Source organism: Micropterus salmoides, unplaced genomic scaffold (genome assembly GCF_014851395.1).
Source record: "Micropterus salmoides isolate LMB-PRFRI ecotype aquatic unplaced genomic scaffold, ASM1485139v1 Ms_hic_scaffold_7, whole genome shotgun sequence".
NCBI classification, from domain to species: domain Eukaryota; kingdom Metazoa; phylum Chordata; class Actinopteri; order Centrarchiformes; family Centrarchidae; genus Micropterus; species Micropterus salmoides.
The window spans coordinates 1651392-1671498 of NW_024044459.1; the positions used below are offsets into that span (position 1 = coordinate 1651392).

At 40.9% G+C, this 20107-nt stretch overlaps 2 protein-coding genes across 6 annotated transcripts in view; one reads left to right on the forward strand and one right to left on the reverse strand.

The window, feature by feature from the left end:
• Positions 1-6807: 6807 nt before the first annotated feature.
• LOC119892158 lies at positions 6808-11292 on the reverse strand. Of its 3 annotated transcripts, XM_038704285.1 has the most exons (6): positions 11155-11292; positions 11017-11067; positions 10839-10922; positions 10328-10729; positions 8310-8444; positions 6808-6928 (listed from the first exon to the last, which is right to left on the reverse strand). In XM_038704285.1, exons 1-5 carry the CDS (start codon positions 11174-11176, stop codon positions 8314-8316), a joined length of 690 nt encoding a protein of 229 aa, XP_038560213.1. In that variant the 5' UTR covers positions 11177-11292; the 3' UTR covers positions 6808-6928; positions 8310-8313. The 3 variants fall into 3 exon arrangements, 2 of the variants coding, with proteins under 2 accessions (XP_038560213.1, XP_038560215.1); XR_005442519.1 differs by lacking the exons at positions 10328-10729; positions 10839-10922; positions 11017-11067; positions 11155-11292 and adding exons at positions 8898-9299; positions 9409-9492; positions 9586-9732; XM_038704287.1 differs by lacking the exons at positions 10328-10729; positions 10839-10922; positions 11017-11067; positions 11155-11292 and adding exons at positions 8898-9299; positions 9409-9533.
• A 2211-nt stretch (positions 11293-13503) lies between these two features.
• Positions 13504-20107, forward strand: part of stxbp1b (syntaxin binding protein 1b) — a 36754-nt gene continuing 30150 nt past the window's right edge. For 2 of the 3 annotated variants that reach the window (XM_038704288.1, XM_038704289.1), the window contains exons 1-3: positions 13564-13600; positions 19415-19464; positions 19590-19671. In XM_038704288.1, the coding sequence (XP_038560216.1) occupies positions 13564-13600; positions 19415-19464; positions 19590-19671 (169 nt within the window). Of the gene's footprint in view, positions 13601-19414; positions 19465-19589; positions 19672-20107 lie in introns of all 3 variants that reach the window. The other variant, XM_038704290.1, reaches the window with a different exon arrangement.

Sequence of the window (20107 nt, forward strand, 5' to 3'; positions counted from 1 at the left end):
CAAGGTGTTCAAGAAGGGTCAGGCAGCATGATGGTGTTGGCTCGAAGAGCAAGGAAGAGACCGCCAGGGCGGCGTGTAAAAGCAGGGCATATAAAAAGAAAAAGATCAGTTGAAAAAAGTAAGACCAAGAGGAAGCACACTAGCAGAAGGGCCTCTGATATATTTTAGAAAAGATGGCTCTTTTACATCACAAATCGGCCGAATGCACTATGGGGGAATTGGATTTATTTTCAGCTCCTATGACACAGCTCTCTATCGATGAAAAGATTTACACAGAAGTCATGCCTCTGTCAGCCATTACTGATGGAGGTCCCGTTGAATTCTTTATCCCCGGTGACGGGGAAAAATATTTGGATTTGAACGACACCCTGTTACACCTGCGTTTGAAAATTACGAATGCGGATGGATCAGACCTGGCTGATGATGCCTCTGTGGGTCTCATCAATTATCCCCTAAATACAATCTTCAGCCAATGCGACGTTATTTTGGGAGATAGACTGATTTCACAGTCCAGCGCTACACACCCCTACAGAGCAATGATCGAAACCCTGCTCAACTATTCTGAAGATACTCTAAAAAGCCAGTTCACCGCCGGATTATTTTACAAAGACACAGCGGGGTCTATGGACTCAGTGGTGATAGATGATGGGCCAAACAAAGGATTAGTACAGAGAGCTCAATTCAGTGAAGAATCGAAGGAGGTACACCTGTTGGGCCCTCTTCATAGTGACATTTTTTTCAGCGAGAGGCTTCTCCTGAACTCTGTGGATTTAAGAATTAAGCTAACCAGGGCTAGCGATGCCTTTTCTCTCATGGCTGGGGCAGCCAGTACTTACAGATTAAAAATACTGGGGGCTTCTCTGTTTGTTAAGAAAGTCACTGTATCCCCAGCAGTGCGATAGGTCATGCATCGGCCTTAATGAGGGGAACGCCCTCTACCCCTTATCCCGTGTGAATGTCAAAACCTATTCTATACCCGCGAATTCACGGATATGCAACCAAGAAAATCTTTCCTAGGAACGTTACCTAAATATCTAGTTATTGCCATGGTAAACCACGAAGCCTTCACAGGAAAGAGAGACCTGTCACCTTTCAATTTTATACACAATGATGTAGAATACATGGCGTTGTGTCAGGACGGGAGACAAGTCCCAGCCAAAGCTTTCCAGCCTCAATTTAACCACGGGTTGTCTGTCCGAGAATTTTATAATATGTTTACCGCCACAGGGAGACATCTAAAAGATTTACCTCTGAGCATCAACCGGGAAGAATTTCAGCAAGGTTACTCTTTGTTTGTTTTCAACCTCAATGCCAGTGAAGACAGCGACGCTTTGTCAACCATTTCCAACGGGAGTTTAAGACTTGAAATGAGATTCCGAGTGCCCTTACCTCATACCACAACTCTCATTGTTTACGCGTGTTACGAATCTATTCTGGAAATAAATTCAAAACGACAAGTGTTGGTGGACTATTACTAAAGCAATATGAACAACCATGAATTGGAAGGAATATTGCGACATTTACTTGGAGATTCCTTTTGTGGCGTGTGGGCTTCGGATCAGTTACCTTTACTGAGACAGTCCTTTAGACTACCAGCTTACATGATAGTTAACACCCACCCTGCACACGAGCCTGGGGAGCACTGGCTGGCGCTCACTCTTGAGGAAGGTCAGAAAGCTAGCTTTTTTGATTCTTTTGGATTCTCACCAGAGTTTTCACATTACCCTAAAAGTATCTTGGAATTTTTAAAAAACGCTGTGAAACCATTTCATATCATACACATCAGTTTCAGCATACACTGTCTACCACATGTGGTCAGCATTGTGTGTTCTATTTGTGTCATCGAGCCTGCGGTCTATCTTTTGAGAATGTGCTGTCTTTGTATCATGATGATTTTACAAGAAATGATTCTATGGTATCCAATTTTGTGAAAAAATATCAACGTTGTATGAGGCAACAAAGAGCCGCATCTTTTCACCACACAGTTTGTTCTTTACAAATGTTCAAAGACTGTTATAAGTTATAAATAAAGATGAATCTTGAGACAAATAACTTTAGCTTGAATTGTTTTTATTATGGGTTAAAATTAAGCCATCGTGGAGCAAGGGGGGTGAGTTTTTTCTTTTTTCTCTTCTTGAGGGTGGCGAGGCGTCCACCTCTTCCCACTGGGGGGTTAAAGATGCTCGTCTGTGTTTTCTTCCCTTCTTAAATAGTAAGGGCTGTGTCTCATCATCCTCTCCATCCCTGCGAGGGGCACGGGGTGTCTGCTTTTTCCTTCTTCCCCTCTTTATCGGCAGGGACATCACCTCCTCCTCATCTTCCCGGGGTCCTACCGTTTGAAGTTGCCTATATTGCTCTCGAGCTTGAGGGTTGCTCATCATTGATAAAGGGATGTTGAGTTCTGACAAAGTATTCAAAAAACCTGTCCATCCCTTAGGAGGCTGGGATTTTTTAAGGGAGACGGTCAGACTTTTAAACAAGTCAAGCAGGTGTGAACCTTTCACAACATCTCCGTTATACACAAACTCTCCCCTGGGAGTCCACCCACCTCGGCTCTTGGTTAATTTCTTTATGATGTACTGTGCATTGTTACGATAGCGAGCCGGCAAGTTTTGTACAACCTCCCTTGCTGTTTCATCCAGTTTCTTGTCTTCTTCTTCTTCTTCTCCTCCTTCTACGCGCTGCTTCAGTGCCTCAGAATCTTTAGCTACTGTCAGAGTAATGTGCCGTTCTTCCTTCTCTCCTTGTTTGACCAGAGCTAGGTATCTTTGCAGCAGGGCATTGTATTTCTTAATTTTTTCATAAGCGTTCATACCATCCTCGTTTAGTATTGCCCTCATTTTTTCATCCAAATCATTTTCTACCGTATGTCTCATTATTTCAGCGTTGGATGCAGATGGTACAGAATGATTCAGCCGGTTTAGTTGCTGAGGCGTCACCAAAAACATTTTCTGACTCATGATTTATCTATTAATTAGCCCTCCCAAAATGACAGGAAGGATTGTTGAAAGAAGAGGTAACAGAAAGCCTCCAGACTGTTTTGTCAGAGCCTTATGTTTGGTTTTAAGACTTGTTTTTTTATTAGCCAGCAACCTTATAATTTTCTTTTGTTTTTTGAGTTTGTTATATTGAGCTGAGGTCATAGGAATGTTTCCTTTTAAAAGATTCAAAGAGAGTTCACACAAAGACTGAAGAAAGTCCGATGAGCAATTGTTGAGAATATCTTTACGCTTTTGAGGCGTGGCGTGACATAAAGCCCTCAGTAAAGGCGCATTCCTTTTTAAACGTGCTGACATGTTGGCTCAGGACTTTGATTTGGGAAGATAGACAACGGGCCACTGGTGGGGTAGCACTCCTGATCTTAGTCTGTAAGTTTCTGGGCAACTAGGTGTGAGGTCCAAGATTAAATACCCGTGAGGATCTTTGGTAGCATCTTCAAAACTTTCTAAGAAAAAGGCTTTTCGTCCAGGAAATATTTGTTGAGCTAATATACTCATCTGTAATCTATCTCGAGGGTTTTTAAACAAAACCAAATAGTTACTATTTAAACTAATTGTCCTACTGTGCTTTCCACGGTGAAATACATTTTGAGTCAACATGATGACACTCATTTTTTTGTGGTGCCTGTACTGTGTGAAAATTTTCACAACTTCAGGGTGATCAGAGGCCTGGAAAATGACATCATCCAAAATTATAAGATGATCTTGATCAGGTGGGAATAGAATTTCATCGTCAAAAGAATCAGGCAATCCTTCAACAAATTTGATCTTTTTATTCTTCTGCTGCAGTTCAGTGTACATCGGTTGATAAGAAGTAAAAATCCAAACAATATTACTAGGCATGTTGTCGATGACATGATTACAGGATTCCAACACAGACTTTACAAAATAAGTTTTACCGGACCCGCTTGGCCCCACAATTTGACAGGAGAAAGGTGTTCTTAGTCTAGGGTCAAACTCAATTTCATTGGATGAAAACATTTTTTTCTTCAATAGCCAAAAGGCAGGGTTTGACCTTGGCTCAGTAACCGTCTCTTGTCATACACCACTCTAAACTTTTTCTGGAATGATGAGTTTCTAAGGAAAAACCCCCTTTTATCTCGTACAATATTGTGCTGAGGTGTTTCAATTACACCCCCATCATCAGAGTTTAGCACATAATTCTCCACCAACTGTTTGACACTGTTAAAGTTAACTTGTTCACAACAATCATGCGTTTGAGTGATACCCTTTACACGAAGTACTACTTTGTTGTTACGAGTCTGGTACGCATAACTTTTAGGACCCGCGGCCGCGAATTCTTTTATGCTATCACCATCTAACTCATCAGTCAAATCTCCCATGTAATTACCCAGGTCAAGCCGTCTCTCCCCCTCTTTTGTGACATAGATAATACTGTCTGTATCATAATACAAGACCCTCTCCTGCAGCTGCTCCAAATAACTGTACAACTTTAGACGCCCATAAGCTGTGGTGAAAGCAGCTATAAAGACGTTGTCTACCTTGTTTGGAGGGGCAATACATTGCTCACCATAACTCCACTGCAACAATGCTGTTTTGTCGTTGACAAAGGAAAAGTATTTAACTTTATATTTTCCAGAAAACATAAAGTTAAAAAACTCTTCAGGGTCAGTGATTAGTTTAGTCTGTGTCTGATTCGAGCGTTGTGCAAATTTCCCCCAGAATGTGTTGAGACATAATTTGGAGACTTGTCTTTTTGCAGGATTCGGATGAATTTTAGACGCATCCAGCAAAACACCCTGATTGGTCTGATAGTCTTTGATGTACTTTTCTCGGGCTGCCTGATCTTTGGCTTCAGGGGGGTAACCTGAAGCTTCCTGTTTACCCTTCAGAAAAGTGTGCATGTACTGAACAAAAATCGAGTCGCTCTGTCTATCAAATTGCCATACCTCTGTGATCTCAGCTACCCGATACCCCATCTCCAAGGCCTTGTTAAATTCAGGAGTGACCCAGACCCCTGTCATCGCTCTGTCCTCATCACTGTGTTGACATGGACCCTCCTGAAAATTAAGTTCAGCGCACGTTCGGCAGAGTGTGAAGACAAGTTTACCAGCTGCAGTTCTATAGGGCAAAACAGGAAAAAATAAACCCTGTGGTGGACAGATTTTGGCTCTGATTATTCCAAAGTAGCTTTGGGGTTCTTTGAAATCTTTGTAGATTATTTTTGGGTGCCCCAAAGGATAGGGAAAGTTACAGTTGACATAGGGATACAGCGATGTCACATCAAAGTAGTCTACCGTTTCATTAGCACCCGCAGTGTGTCTCAACTTTACTGCACAGGTTCGACCCCCATACAAAGCTTCGCGGGGTGAGAGAGGTTGAGGAGCTTTATACTGTTTGAGAAAATCTTTTAACCCCTGATGTGATTTTTTCATCTCGGTCCATGTGTGCTCTCTCATGACAATCACTTTAGCATTGTGGATGGCCTGTAACTCACGTAATTTCTCCTCGCTCCTCGCATGCATCTCCTCAAAAGGGTAGCCGGTCAAAGGATTGGTCTCATGAGCTTTGAAACAACTCGGACAGCCATGGAAAAAACATCCCAGAAACTCCCATACATATTTCACACCTTGGATCTCTGCAAAACCATCTACAAAGTATTTTCCTAGTTGTTTTTCCCCCTCATTTAAAGCATGTTGAATGAAGATGTTTTCGGTGCTAGCCACCCAATGCAGCCACTGTATGCCTGCGTTCGAATACGTTTTGAACTGGCGTGTGTAGTTATTGGGATCGGGGATGGCCAAACTTTTAGGAGGAAGGAAGTTGGTCACAAACACTTTCATGCATGCAGATGCTATAGTCGCGCGGCTAAAAGGGTCAACCGCTGTTTCATCAATATACTGTTTTCTGAACAGCTTGCATCCCTCTGCGAGAATCTCAACATCGTTTTCACAATAGAGGCGGGCCTCTCTCATGAAATCAAATGTACCGCAGCGCGCCGTCTCGTACCAGGTGTTAAAGTCTTTCAGCTGTACCGTAGTCATGCGTTCTGTACCGTACATTTTTGGCTCCGGGTAGGGACCTGTGTAGGTCAAATGGGCAGGTGAGCTAAAATTATGGGGAAAATAGCCTTTAATTCTGTCATCAAAACCGAGAGCTTTTGGCATATCGGCTAAACGCATGGAAAGAAAGGACAGTGAGTCAATGTATTTTTGATTAAAATCAGGATCTGTCATACAGATGACTTTTGAACCTTGCAAAATCAAAGAGGGTTTTAATGCTTGTTCAAGCATGGCGTTGAGGAGTAGGTAGGAGTCAAAACCTCGAGCATTGTGAGCAATAAACACAGCATTTTTGTACAGAGGGCGTCTGAAATGCGTGAGAAACTCGTTGGCACAATTTCTGCCTTGAGAGCTCCATGTTTTGCCATCTAACGTTTTTGTACACACCAAAAAGGGTATGTGAACGCCATTTTCATTGACGTATGTTTCAAAATCATAAAACACCAATTTTTCTGTGTGTTTTGTTTCAGGTGGTAGTGTCTGGATGTAGCATTGGTGCATCTCCCTCTTATCTGTAACGTCAGAGGTCAACTTCTCACCACAGATTTTACACTTCACCGCAGGACATGTGTGTGGTTTACCTTCACCACTCATCGCTGAGTAGTAAAGCTGTGCACATTTGTTACATTTTTTGTACAACGAGCACGTGCTGGCTAATTTTTTGGTTCTGGGCCTCTCTGTAGGCTCTTTGTGCTTTGTCAGACAGAATTCTGAACGACATGTCCTGTTACACTCTTTACACACAATAGGCTGGAACCCCTTCTGATTACAGGTAGGGTCAAAGCAAACGGAACAATGAGCAGGGCATCGGTGACTCAGCACACCGTTGTACCCTGTGTAACAGTACTCACACAGATATGGGGAACCCAGAAAGGCCTTTAGATTTTTTATACCATAGTAGTGGTTCTGAAAGAGAAACAAAAATAGGGTTTTACTCTGTCTTGGGCTTTTGGTCATGAATTTACAGAGGGCCCTATCGTCGTCTCCTCTATAAAACACTACAATTTTGCAGTCCAAAGCACGTTCAAATCGCGTGATGTCGCTTAAGGCTACAGGTGTCTGTTCATCCATTCCCACTTTGTTTTGAATCTCTCTGCCGCATTCAAGAGCCTGTCTATCGTTGAGGAGGGGATGTAGAAGATGAGCCAGACAGACGGCGAAACACAAGTGATTCCCCTCGTTTTCTACAATGTACAGAAAGCGTTGTTTTTTTTTAAGATTTCGCTTTGTAACATTTTATCCACCATTGCTCTTTTACCCGCGCCTGTAGGGCAGGTGATCACTTGGAGAACCAGTTCTAGATCACCATCTGTCATAATGGTCCAATTGGATTGTACTATGCGAAGCAAAAGTCTTTCAAAACCCGCTAAATTGTCAACATCACCATCCTGTAAGATAACTGATACATTATTACGGAGATTTTCACCTCTTAGCTCCAACTGCACCACATCTTGGGGTCTCCTGTGTGACAAGGCTTGTTGTAAAATCGCATCTACCTGCTCCAGTGTACCATTGTAAAACTGAGCATAATCCACAACACCCTCTGAATTGGTTGGAGAAGGAAAGCGCAACACCTGACGTATTTCATAATTACAGAATCTATGTCGTGATATGACTCTTGCTTGAGGTGCCACAGGGTCATTATTTTGAGACACGCTGCCCCCTTGCTGTTGCAAGGGAGGAGTGTTGGCTACCTGCTCCATGAGGGGGGAGTTAATGGGGGTCTGATAGGTCGAGGATGTAGAGGGGTTTAAGGCAGGGATTGCATTATTTTCAAGCTCGGAGAGAGCATTTTGTATTTGAATCAACAGGTCTGGAGACACAGATGAGTTTAAGACAGGAATATGCTCGGGTTCGGGTAAAGAGGGGATGTTGTTTTGGTGAAAGGGTTCATTCATTTGGTTGATTTCATCTAATAAAGCAGTTGGTATTTCATTTTCTAAGCGTTCCAGATCAACGAGAGCTTGATTTATAGCGTGTAACGGATCTAAGAACTGACTGGAGGAGGTCTCGTTTTCAATTACACTATTTTCAGTTATACCATTTTGAAAGTTTGACTCATTCTGATAATGTCGATCTACCTCGTCTGATAAACTCTGCCTAAGCCCTAACGGTTTGTTTTCATCCATTATCATAAAATCAAAACACACTTAAACCTTAAAACAGACACTATAAAAAACAGGATAAACACGTTTATCTAACTATTGCAAGTGAAAATCAACAATAAAAACAATTACCAAATGAAACAAACAAAAAAAATCATTTAAAACAAATTCAGATAAATCACCTTACTAATTATGATCACTGTAGACAGCCAGCATTTCACCCATTAGTCGGAAAGCATTACTCATTAGAACTAGTTGTTCATGGGCAGTCCGACAGCAATTCTGACAGCCTCTCACGGATCGTCGGGGTCTGTTTGCTGGAGGGACACAAAAACAAAGACACTTTAACCTCTTTTGTGTATTTTAATACAGAAAGTCAGGCATCACCCCTACAAATCACTACATTAATACTTTATAGCAAACAAGCAAACTAGTTTTTTAACTAAATACCCTGAATGTCAGACATCAGTACCAAAACACTGTAGAAGTGCAAAACAAACGAACAAACACCACAGTAATAGCCTACTTTATGAAAAAGAAGCAAAATAGCTTTTAGAGTCAGGTTAACTCATAAGACTACTTTCTGCATAGAACATTTGACATGCTGTTGTATTTGAGAAAATAGTGTGGAATACTTTTAACTCATTAATTGTATAGCCTAATAATCAGCAACATGGTATCACGGGAAACTGTGTATATAGGCTATACTTTTTTTATGACTGCATATTTGCTAGGTTAATGGTTTTAGAGCGTTATAACAATTTACTTACTGCTGCTCCTACTACTGCTCCTGCTGCTGCTGCTGGTTGAAATGAGCCTTCTACGGTGTTCCCTTTTCCGAGGTCCGTTGTTCGGTATAGGCTCAGTCTGATTCAGCGGCGTACACGGTTCTGCTGGGTCCGGATGAATGATTTCCTCCGCTATCAGTCCCCGCGCTTCTACCGGTGATCCGTTACGTGACCTCCCATCTGCGGCCTGACTGGAGCGCTCTACATCATCGACGGGTGATTCCGGGGACAAATCCGGCTCAACGTGTTCCGGGGAGCCCGGTGTTATGTACACTTGCGGTACCGAAGCCGAGGGCTGATCCGATTCCGGAACCGGACCGTTCTCCTCGTAATTGGTAGGGGAGAGACCCTGCATAAAGTACCGTTCACAATCGCTCGCACCATCTGTGGGTGTAATGAAAGAAAAGAGTACTGTTACCACATCTACGTAAAAGTTTGTAAATAAATAAATAAAACCTACACACTGATTAAAAGTTAAGGTAACCTTACTTACCGACTTCTCCTGTGAGATCTACAACCTGCGCTGATGGAATGCCATTCTCCCTTGTAGAACCTATTTCCTCGCCTGAGTACAAATCTGTAAAAACAATATACAAAATACACATCAGGATAGTACACTTTAAATTTAGAACATTTCTATTTCACTCTAGTACATAGAAGGCCCTCTTACCTTCAAGTTGATATTCGGTTGAATGAAGCCCATTGTCGATCAAGTCAAAAACTGTTAATTGAAAACACGCAGGAATGAAAATACAAAGTGTCGATTTTTGCTATTTCTTTAGTTGTGGAGGAAAGGCTGAATGCGTACCGTGTTCTCTTTGATGGTCATCGCTCTGGTTTCAAGTCACTAGTGTGAAGACCTCTGGATTTCTGGTAGGGTACTTATAGAAGTAAGAAAACAAAAAAAACACACGAGTGCTGCTCTGCATGTGGGAGATAACTGATGAGGGGTTGGGGCCGTTACTTCTGGTACAACCAGATTATTATTTAGTTCCAAACTCTTGTCTCCGGCTGATAAAAATAGCTTCCTGTTTCAAAAACGAACTCACGAACTCTGTCTGATAAAACCAGACCGTTTTTTTAACATCCGGAGTCTGGGTTATAGATAACCAAAGTTAATAACTGGTCTACAAGATTACCTGAGGATGGCAGCTAAACACACAACACGCCTCATTGAGAAAACAGAGGGAGGTGTTCCAGGACTCCCCAACACGACTCGTTGAGAAAACAGAGGGAGGTGTTCCAGGACTCCCCAACACGACTCGTTGAGAAAACAGAGGGAGGTGCGGGGGGTGGAGCACATTCCTCAAAGCAACATGGTATCACGGGAAACTGTGTATATAGGCTATGCTTTTTTTATGACTGCATATTTGCTAGGTTAATGGTTTAGAGCGTTATAACAATTTACTTACTGCTGCTCCTACTACTGCTCCTGCTGCTGCTGCTGGTTGAAATGAGCCTTCTACGGTGTTCCCTTTTCCGAGGTCCGTTGTTCGGTATAGGCTCAGTCTGATTCAGCGGCGTACACGGTTCTGCTGGGTCCGGATGAATGATTTCCTCCGCTATCAGTCCCCGCGCTTCTACCGGTGATCCGTTACGTGACCTCCCATCTGCGGCCTGACTGGAGCGCTCTACATCATCGACGGGTGATTCCGGGGACAAATCCGGCTCAACGTGTTCCGGGGAGCCCGGTGTTATGTACACTTGCGGTACCGAAGCCGAGGGCTGATCCGATTCCGGAACCGGACCGTTCTCCTCGTAATTGGTAGGGGAGAGACCCTGCATAAAGTACCGTTCACAATCGCTCGCACCATCTGTGGGTGTAATGAAAGAAAAGAGTACTGTTACCACATCTACGTAAAAGTTTGTAAATAAATAAATAAAACCTACACACTGATTAAAAGTTAAGGTAACCTTACTTACCGACTTCTCCTGTGAGATCTACAACCTGCGCTGATGGAATGCCATTCTCCCTTGTAGAACCTATTTCCTCGCCTGAGTACAAATCTGTAAAAACAATATACAAAATACACATCAGGATAGTACACTTTTAAATTTAGAACATTTCTATTTCACTCTAGTACATAGAAGGCCCTCTTACCTTCAAGTTGATATTCGGTTGAATGAAGCCCATTGTCGATCAAGTCAAAAACTGTTAATTGAAAACACGCAGGAATGAAAATACAAAGTGTCGATTTTTGCTATTTCTTTAGTTGTGGAGGAAAGGCTGAATGCGTACCGTGTTCTCTTTGATGGTTCATCGCTCTGGTTTCAAGTCACTAGTGTGAAGACCTCTGGATTTCTGGTAGGGTACTTATAGAAGTAAGAAAACAAAAAAAACACACGAGTGCTGCTCTGCATGTGGGAGATAACTGATGAGGGGTTGGGGCCGTTACTTCTGGTACAACCAGATTATTATTTAGTTCCAAACTCTTGTCTCCGGCTGATAAAAATAGCTTCCTGTTTCAAAAACGAACTCACGAACTCTGTCTGATAAAACCAGACCGTTTTTTTAACATCCGGAGTCTGGGTTATAGATAACCAAAGTTAATAACTGGTCTACAAGATTACCTGAGGATGGCAGCTAAACACACAACACGCCTCATTGAGAAAACAGAGGGAGGTGTTCCAGGACTCCCCAACACGACTCGTTGAGAAAACAGAGGGAGGTGTTCCAGGACTCCCCAACACGACTCGTTGAGAAAACAGAGGGAGGTGCGGGGGTGGAGCACATTCCTCAATTCACCCCACAGCCTATGCTACACCAGAAAGAGAGAGGACAGAGAAGAGGAGACACAGACTCTAGAAGGATTAAAGTTTTAAGACTCACAAGTTTAAGACTAGGCTACAGCTTTGGAGTGATAATGATGGCAAGTTTGTAAGACAAAGCAATAGCAAAGTAATTTGGAACACTCTCTTATTTTGCTGCATGCTGTTGAAGGTAATTTGTAATGCTGTTTAATTTTTACTCACCGTTATACCATTTTACTGCTTTACTGTCATTATTTCAATTTATTCTTCACTTGTTTACTGATGGTAAGTTTGTCACACAAAGCTTTAGCAAAGATTTTGAAGGTAATTAAAAATGCTGTTTAATTTTAACTCACTGTTATACTATTTTACTGTAATTATTTCATCTTATTCTTTAGTTCTTAAATGATGGTAAGTTTGTCACACAAAGCTTTAGCAAAGATTTTACAAAGTTTAATTTTGGAACTCACTCTTATTTTGCTGCATGCTGTTGAAGGTAATTTTTACTCACCGTTATACCATTTTACTGCTTTGCTGTCATTATTTCAATTTATTCTTCACTTGTTTAATAATAAAGACTGACTTGATTCCAAAGAAACCTCCTACTGATCCTTTGCTGGCCCCGGAGATTCCTCCTTTTACTTATAACTCACTGCTATACTTTTTTAATGATAAATTTATTGTCACAAACACCTCCTAGTTAATTCATTCAAGTTGTATTACTTAATAAAGTCTTTAAATCAATGAAAAACACACAATGGAAGGATGAACCCCCTCTTATCAGTTACATACAGACATATTTCCGGTTGGGGCGGGACAGGATGCACCCCCTCTTACCAGTTACATACAGACATATTTCCGGCTGGGGTGGGACAGGATGAACCCCCTCTTATCAGTTACATACAGCCATATTTCCGGTTGGGGCGGGACCGGATGCCCCCCCTCTTATCAGTTACATACAGACATCCGGTGGGGTGGGGGGACCGGAAATAGCTGTCAAAAATGAGTTTGATGGAATGTATTGGATACTTCTCTCTTTTATATGGCAAATCTCCACACCCTGGATTTGTGCTGTCAAATCCAAAATACTTCACATACATAGGCCAGTTTCTTTTTTCATGTGTTATAAAAACCTATCACGAACTGTTACTCGGATTATTAGTCTAATAAACCTCCAGACAGAAGTAAAAGGTCTAAACTTGTACAATGCCTTTCTTGTCTTTCTGACATCAAAATCACCCCATTCATACACATTCATACCTTGATGAGCATAGGGGTTAAGGTGCCATTACCGCCTTCGCAGCCTACCTGCATGTAAGCTCAGTTTTGCAATAAATCACTGAACTGCATCAGTCTGCCTGTTTCATCTGCGTTTGGGTCAAATCTATTTTCATATGGTGTTTCTATTTAATATAAGTATTTTGAACATTTAATGTTAAGATGCGGCTATGAGGTGTATGACTAAACAGTCGTCCCCACATATGTTACATATGATGGCGTGATAATGTCATACATACTTTCAGGGGTAGTCTTGTATTTGGGGTGAACCAGAAAAGATCTTAAGGTACTGAATGGTTTGTGGTAAGTGCTGACTTACTGGAATGGATTCAAGGTGTCAAAGTGATTGATCAGCAGTCAGTGGTCAGCCAGAGAAGTCAGAAGCTCCTTGTAGAAACACTCAAATTTTGTGCTATTTAATATTTATATATTTGTTTATTTTAATATTGTTTACTTATTTTATCAGTGGTACTGATGCCTTCTACGTTTCAAATTTAGGCTTTTATTTTGTATTTAATTGGAACGGAAGTGTGTTGCTTATTCTAATCAGCTTGACAGTGGTGGTGGTAGCGCCCGTCAGCTTTCTGTGGAGAGGTGGACGCGCAGCAGAGGGCTCATCATGGCACCACTTGGACTAAAAGCCATTGTTGGAGAAAGTAAGTACTGTTTAATTTAGCTGTAATAATATTTTTTACTTTTGTTATTCCAAAATGTTGACACAGCTGGTTTAATTATTATTATTTCAAACAATGTAAAGTATTGGATAGGCATGAAGGGCAATCTCAGTTACCAAACATTCAATCTAAGATTCCAGCGCTCGTGACATTATATAACTTTATTTATGGTAATGTAGGACAATGCAGCGCCCGGTGACAATTGTTTTTACTGTGGGTTTACTGTGGGTTTTTACTGTGGTTTGCGTTCGACGCGCAAAATACGCACAGCCACACCAGAGCAGTGCAGCTCGCCAAACGGTTAATTCTCCAGATTGCACTGTCAGTGAGATGCATTATTAAAATTTAAAATTCTCCGGTGGTGTCCTGTTAGCCGGACGGAAGTTTATGTCGTTTATTGAGCCGTTATTGCCGTTTGTCTGAAGTGTAAGAGCACGGAGTCCTGCAAATCCTGCCTCGCTAATCTTTGTCTGTGCGGATTAGGTGCTTTGACAGAGGGTGCAGGAGGAAAGATCCGACTCTCAGCGTCGGTAACAGTTAACCGAGTGTTTGTGTCTACTGTCAGATGTATATCGACATCAGTACAGTGTAGACCAGTATCAAGCATTAGGTAGGCTAGTCATTATTTTAATGCGTTTAACACGCATCGGTGCTGTTTGGTCTCACGCTGACCGTCAAGCTCTCTTTAGATTTAAGATGCGCACGCTGAATTTTTTTAAAATTTCACTACAGTGAATAGATCTTTACATTAGGAATGATTTAATCCTACACTTCTCCATTTTAGTATAAGTTTTAAGGGTCAACAAAGTATAACTAATGGCTTTATTAGGGGTTAATAATGATTCATTATCTATTCTAATACTTTATGGATGACTTATTTTCAGTTATAGGACGTTAAAAAGAATATGTTTTGGCTGGTGTTTTCCTTTCTGTTTGGTTATAATACATTTATTAATGTTAATAGTCTGCTGATATTCACTCCTGGAGGGTAGTTGGGTCAAAGGGATTAAAAATATATAAATATTTTAAATTAATAAATTTAAAAAAGCATTAATAAATTATTTAGTAATAAAAAGTAATATATTCAATGAACATACCATAGGGGGCGGCATGGTGGAGCAGTGGTTAGCACTGTCACCTCACAGCAAGAAGGTCAAGGATTCAAACCCACGGTTGCCCTGGCCTTTCTGTGTGGAGTTTGTTCTCCCCCGTGTCTGCGTGGGTTCTTTCCGGGGTGTTTGTCTATGTGTGGCCCTGCGATGGACTGGCGACCTGTCCAGGGTGTACCCTGCCTTTCGCCCGATCTCAGCCCCCCACGCCCCTGTACGCAGGATAAGTGGTTGACGATGGATGGATGGATGGATGGATGGATGGATGGAACAAACCATAGCACACAACCCCAGCCATCCCCTGAACTCATGCTTCACTTACTCTCATCCAGATGCAGATCAGGCTCGCTTACTGTAGCTTTCTTCACAGTTAAAGCTTTGTGCCCTCTGCATCTCTGACCTGATCTGCCATCTGCGTTTTACAGTAAAGGAAGTGAGCCAGGTTCACTGCAGAATTATTCATTTTCATGCAGTGGCTATCCTCCAGCATGCAGAACAGTAGAAATGGCAATAAGCTAACTATATCTGACTACTTCATGACACTTTGATTATAATATACAAAGGTTTGCTAGGAGGTTTCTTAAATTCATAAGCCTCATTGAAGTATCGTTAAAAGTCATTTTAAAAATAATTCTCTACTGCAGCATTAAGGCTGTGATTGAGTGTATATTCTCAAACTTATTAGCAACTTATCAAATTACCACTTACTTACTTTGCCTGGTTGCTAATCAAGCTTTGTTGCAGGTGAGTTGAAAAAGCTGCTGCAAAACATTTCTTATTCACAAAGCATTTTAAAAAATTTAAATGCGCTAAACTGAGAGTAATCTGTTTGCAGATGCTTTACTTTTTTAAGCCACATCTGTCATTATGAGTGAATGTTGATTCCATAACTTGATAGCTTGAGCTAACAATGTGTGAAGGCTACATTTAATGTCACAGTCCGTCACACCTTCTGTACAGATGCCTTTATGTTAAAGCACCAACCTGGTTTCCGACAGAAGCAGGCAACTGTTTTCATGTCCAATATTCGCTCTCCTTATAGTTCAGGTTTGGTCTGCTGAGAAAAATGGTTCTTTAGCTCCACTATGTTCACCAGTGTGTTAGTCACTGACTTAATGTGTTTGGTGCTGGACAGGTAGTTTACAGACATTCTATATCATTGATATACAGAATTGGTGACAACTCTCAGTGAGTTCATCACTACAACTAACACCTTTTTACATTAAATGCTCAATATTTGTAAAGCGCCTAGTCTTTTTGACCACTCAAAGCGCTTTTACACTACATCTGCATTCACCATTCACACACATTCATTCACTGAGCCTAAGTGCTCAAACATTCGGGGTGGCTGTGGCTCGCGAGGTAGAGCGGGTTGCCCGTTAATCAGAAGGTTGGTGGTTCAATCCCTGCTACCCCAGGCTGCATGTTGAAGTGTCCTTGGGCAAGATACTGAACCTGAATGGCTCTTCGGCCAGTGTATGAATGTTAGTTTCTGTTTGAGCACTTAGGCTCAGTGTGTGACTAGTAAGGCACTTTTACACTGGTGGAACAGCCATCGTTCAGAATCTAGCCCAAAGACACTTTGACATGCAGCCTGGAGGAGCCGGGGATTGAACCGCAGACCTTCCGATTAACGGCCAATAATTCAGGCTGGGAGTTTGACTTCATTCCCGTTCACACAATCCACCAGACAGTTAATGTTGTAGACTAACTCTATTTGTTGATGTTATGGGTACCAAACTAGGTCTATATTTGGCCACTATGTTCATCTGGGAAGAAAGTTATCCAGATTACAAAATACAAACCAGGCCATTAAAGTAGCCTATCTGACAATGAGTTTTCAACGTATGCTATGATTATGGGTGCACCCTCACAAACTCCCTAGAAATACATAATTTTTTACATTTTTAAAAAGAGAAAGAGTTTGTTCAAATGATCTTTATGTTCAAGCCTCAATCAAATCAAATGCTTTAGAAAAACTACACACGTTCACAGAACTTGAACATAAGCTACAACAATAAAAGTAAAGAAACGTCAAGCAAACAGCAATAATTCTTTAGCCTATAGCCTTGAGACGCGTCTGATGTGTGGATTCTCCTGCTTGCTATATATATTAAAAATAGCTTGCTATACTGTCACTGATGCTGGTCATGGCAATTAATTGCATGCTAAAACGGACCTCAGGCCAGTCCACTAGTGATCAACACTGACTGTGATCATTTTAAGCACACATAAATACATAAATCACTGTTGTCAGTTTAGGACTAAGTGGCTTTGTAAATAAGTTAAATTGTGTTGCTGTTTTTTCATACAACATGGACACAGCAGAGCTTTTGGCAGGGTTGGAAATGTTACAGTCAGATGGACAGTATTGTACTCATGGACAGTACAATGTCCTATTCCACCGTGTCTGCTTTTCCTACAGTATGGTGCTGAGTAGACATAGTATTTGGCAGAGTAGAGGAGCTGCTTCCTTACATAGTTACAACTAGTTACTGTGATGAAATACATTGTAAACCTGGATTAGACAGATCTATCTGTTGCTGAAGCAGCAGCCTGTTGTTGTTTATCCCGCCTGTGAAAGCTGCATGTCAGGTGGTGTCCCACTATGTCACAGACACTTCCACTTAATCCTGTTGACTAATTTGATAAACAGGACCATTCACATAATGCTTACATCATTTACCATCATTACTAGTTTTCCTCAGACAGCAGACTGACTGGCGAGTCAGGGATTGGAAATATATTATGGAAATGTTTTGTGATAAATCATATGAACTTCTCCTTAAGACTTTGACAAACAGATCATTATCTCAAATGTAATATTATATAATTCACAACTATTGTCATTAGCCCCACTGTTGATAATGTGCCTATGACACCTTTGGAGCAGCTCTTCAAATGAAATGTCACCCTGGCCCTCTGTGGAAACAGGACATTACGTTAACTTATTTTGGAGGATGAGTGCTTGTCTGTTTTTGTGTGTGTGTGTGTGTGTGTGTGTGTGTGTGTGTGTGTGTGTGTGTGTGTGTGTGTGTGTGTGAGTGAGTGACTCTGCTTGCCTGTGAAGTCATGTCCGCTGACACAGAAACGTCCCACAAATAGCGATGAGGAGCGGTGGATGGGGTAAGAGGATTGGGAGCAGATTAGAGGCAGTGATTGCAGCGGCCTGTCCCTCCCAGCACTGAGTCCCTCCATGTTCAGCGCAGCTTAAAACCCCAGTAAAGGGAAACTGGGACACTGCTTATTGACACAAGTGACAGGATGTCGTGAAACGCTGGACTTAGAAATATATTATATTACGCATTATTTTGCTGCTGCTTGTGTAAAAGGATTTGCACAATCAGGGTGTCACGACATTATGCATGTGTGTTCAGTCTGTAAAGTTATTTTCATCAAAGTTGTCACATTAAGAGATCAGTCTTCAGATGTTTTCGGTGAACTCTTGATAATTTACTTTACCAGCATACAAATATTTTAGTTTTTTATTTTCTTTAGCAATACTAAGGGTCTTACTTTACTCAGAATCACACGTGTCAAATCCTTTTGCCACATTATGTAACTCTTTACATTATCCTTACAATAACAATTCCAGCGTTCTTTGCAGTTTGATAGTATAAAGTATACTAATAAGTATAATGTTGTCTCAATACCCTTTTTCATAAAATGGTTTCCTTATTAAAAATATCTAAGCTCAAAGGGCCCCTTTCTAGCATTTCAGAACTCTCACTGACCTTTTCAGCAAATGGTGGGGCCCTTTGGGCGGGATCTGACACTGGACACTGTAAATACTATGAGAAAGGCCACTTACATTAATTGAGAACTCTTGTAATAATTCAGCTGACAGAATTTATTTTACTACCTAGAGAAAAAGTCAGAAGACAAAATACCTTCTTGTTTATGCTTGAATATGTTCATACCAAAGTACAGAAGGTCATTTAACACTGGAGGATAATTAATGAATGATGAAAATTACGCACTGTCCATTATGAAACTGGAGATTGCAGAGTTGGAGAATCTGGAGAGGTCTGATTGTGCACCTCAGCCAACAAGGCATGAAAATGGCTTGCTAGTTGAAATAATCTTGCATGGAGGGTGTTTTTGCATGCACAATCTGGCTGTATTGTTAGGATCTACAGTGGAAGTCATTTTTAAAATGACATTTGGAAAAACTCAGCCATACAATTGTAGTAACAATGTAGTGGTAACTCAGAGTAATCAGTTGCAGTCAGTGATTGTGCAGACTGTATCACTGAGTCAGACAGCTGGCAGCTGCTTACTTAGTCTGGTTGCTCCTTTATTCAATCTTGTGTCACGTACTTTAACACTTACCTGCAGAAAGAAAACAGAATTAGAACTGGATTTAAAAAATAAATAGATATTTACATTTATTTTAAGAAAACTATTAAACAATGCAAATAACCGAAACGAGTAGCTATCTCCTCACATTGATATCCATTTATACAGTACTATGCCATCACACCCAGATTAGCTTTAACTAAGCTAGCTCACTACAATCAAGTGTAATATCAAATCTGCATATGCTTTTTCATTTTCATACATACAGTACGCTTTTGATGGTAAATCAACAGTGATCCTGGGTCTAACACTAAACCAGTGAGAATAATTTTATGTTTTTATGTTGATGTCTTGACTGGATGTTAATAAAATGTCTTCTAATTTCCAGAGATAATGAACAATGTCATCAAGAAGGCGAGAGAAAAAGGAAAATGGAAGGTAGGGGTCCTGCTATTCTGATCAAGTTTGGCATCATTCACCAATGATCTTGACAATGTGAATATGAATAAAATCACTGAAGATATCACAATGAAATCCTTCTACTGTGTGTGACTGTGTCATAGGTGCTGGTGGTGGACAAGCTGAGTATGAGGATGGTTTCCTCGTGCTGCAAGATGACAGATATCATGTCAGAGGGAATCACTAGTAAGTACAACCATCCAGGTGACCTCAGTTCACTTCAGTTGTAGCTTTAAAGTAAGTTTAATCAAATGTAGTGCAGGTAAATTTAATTTAGTTCAGCTAAAATGATCCCACTAACATGTGGAGGATTCATTTGTAGAAAATATTTATGCATATTCATCAGAATCAGTTTTATTGCCAAGTAGGTTTACACATACAAGGAATTTGCTTTGGTGACTTGGTGCATAACAATAAACATTATATATATATATATATATATATATATATATATATATATATATATATATATATATATATATACACACACATAAAAGAAGAAAAAATAATATGTGCAGTATGGCAGTTTGTGCAGTGATATGCTAAATATTTACATCAGATTTTAATCAGAATCAGAAAGTAGTATGTTACACATACGAGGAATTTGCTATGGTGATTAGGT

What these genes read in the sequence shown, in the direction of transcription:
- LOC119892158 (XM_038704285.1), bottom strand. Translation starts at nt 11,176, where the DNA reads ATGAACCATCAAAGAGAACACG. An exon ending in GAACCATCAAAGAGAACACG is followed by an intron (nt 11,068 to 11,154) that starts GTACGCATTCAG and finishes TTCAATTAACAG; the next exon opens with TTTTTGACTTGATCGACAAT. An exon ending in GAGCAGTAGTAGGAGCAGCA is followed by an intron (nt 8,445 to 10,327) that starts GTAAGTAAATTG and finishes GTGTCCCTCCAG; the next exon opens with CAAACAGACCCCGACGATCC.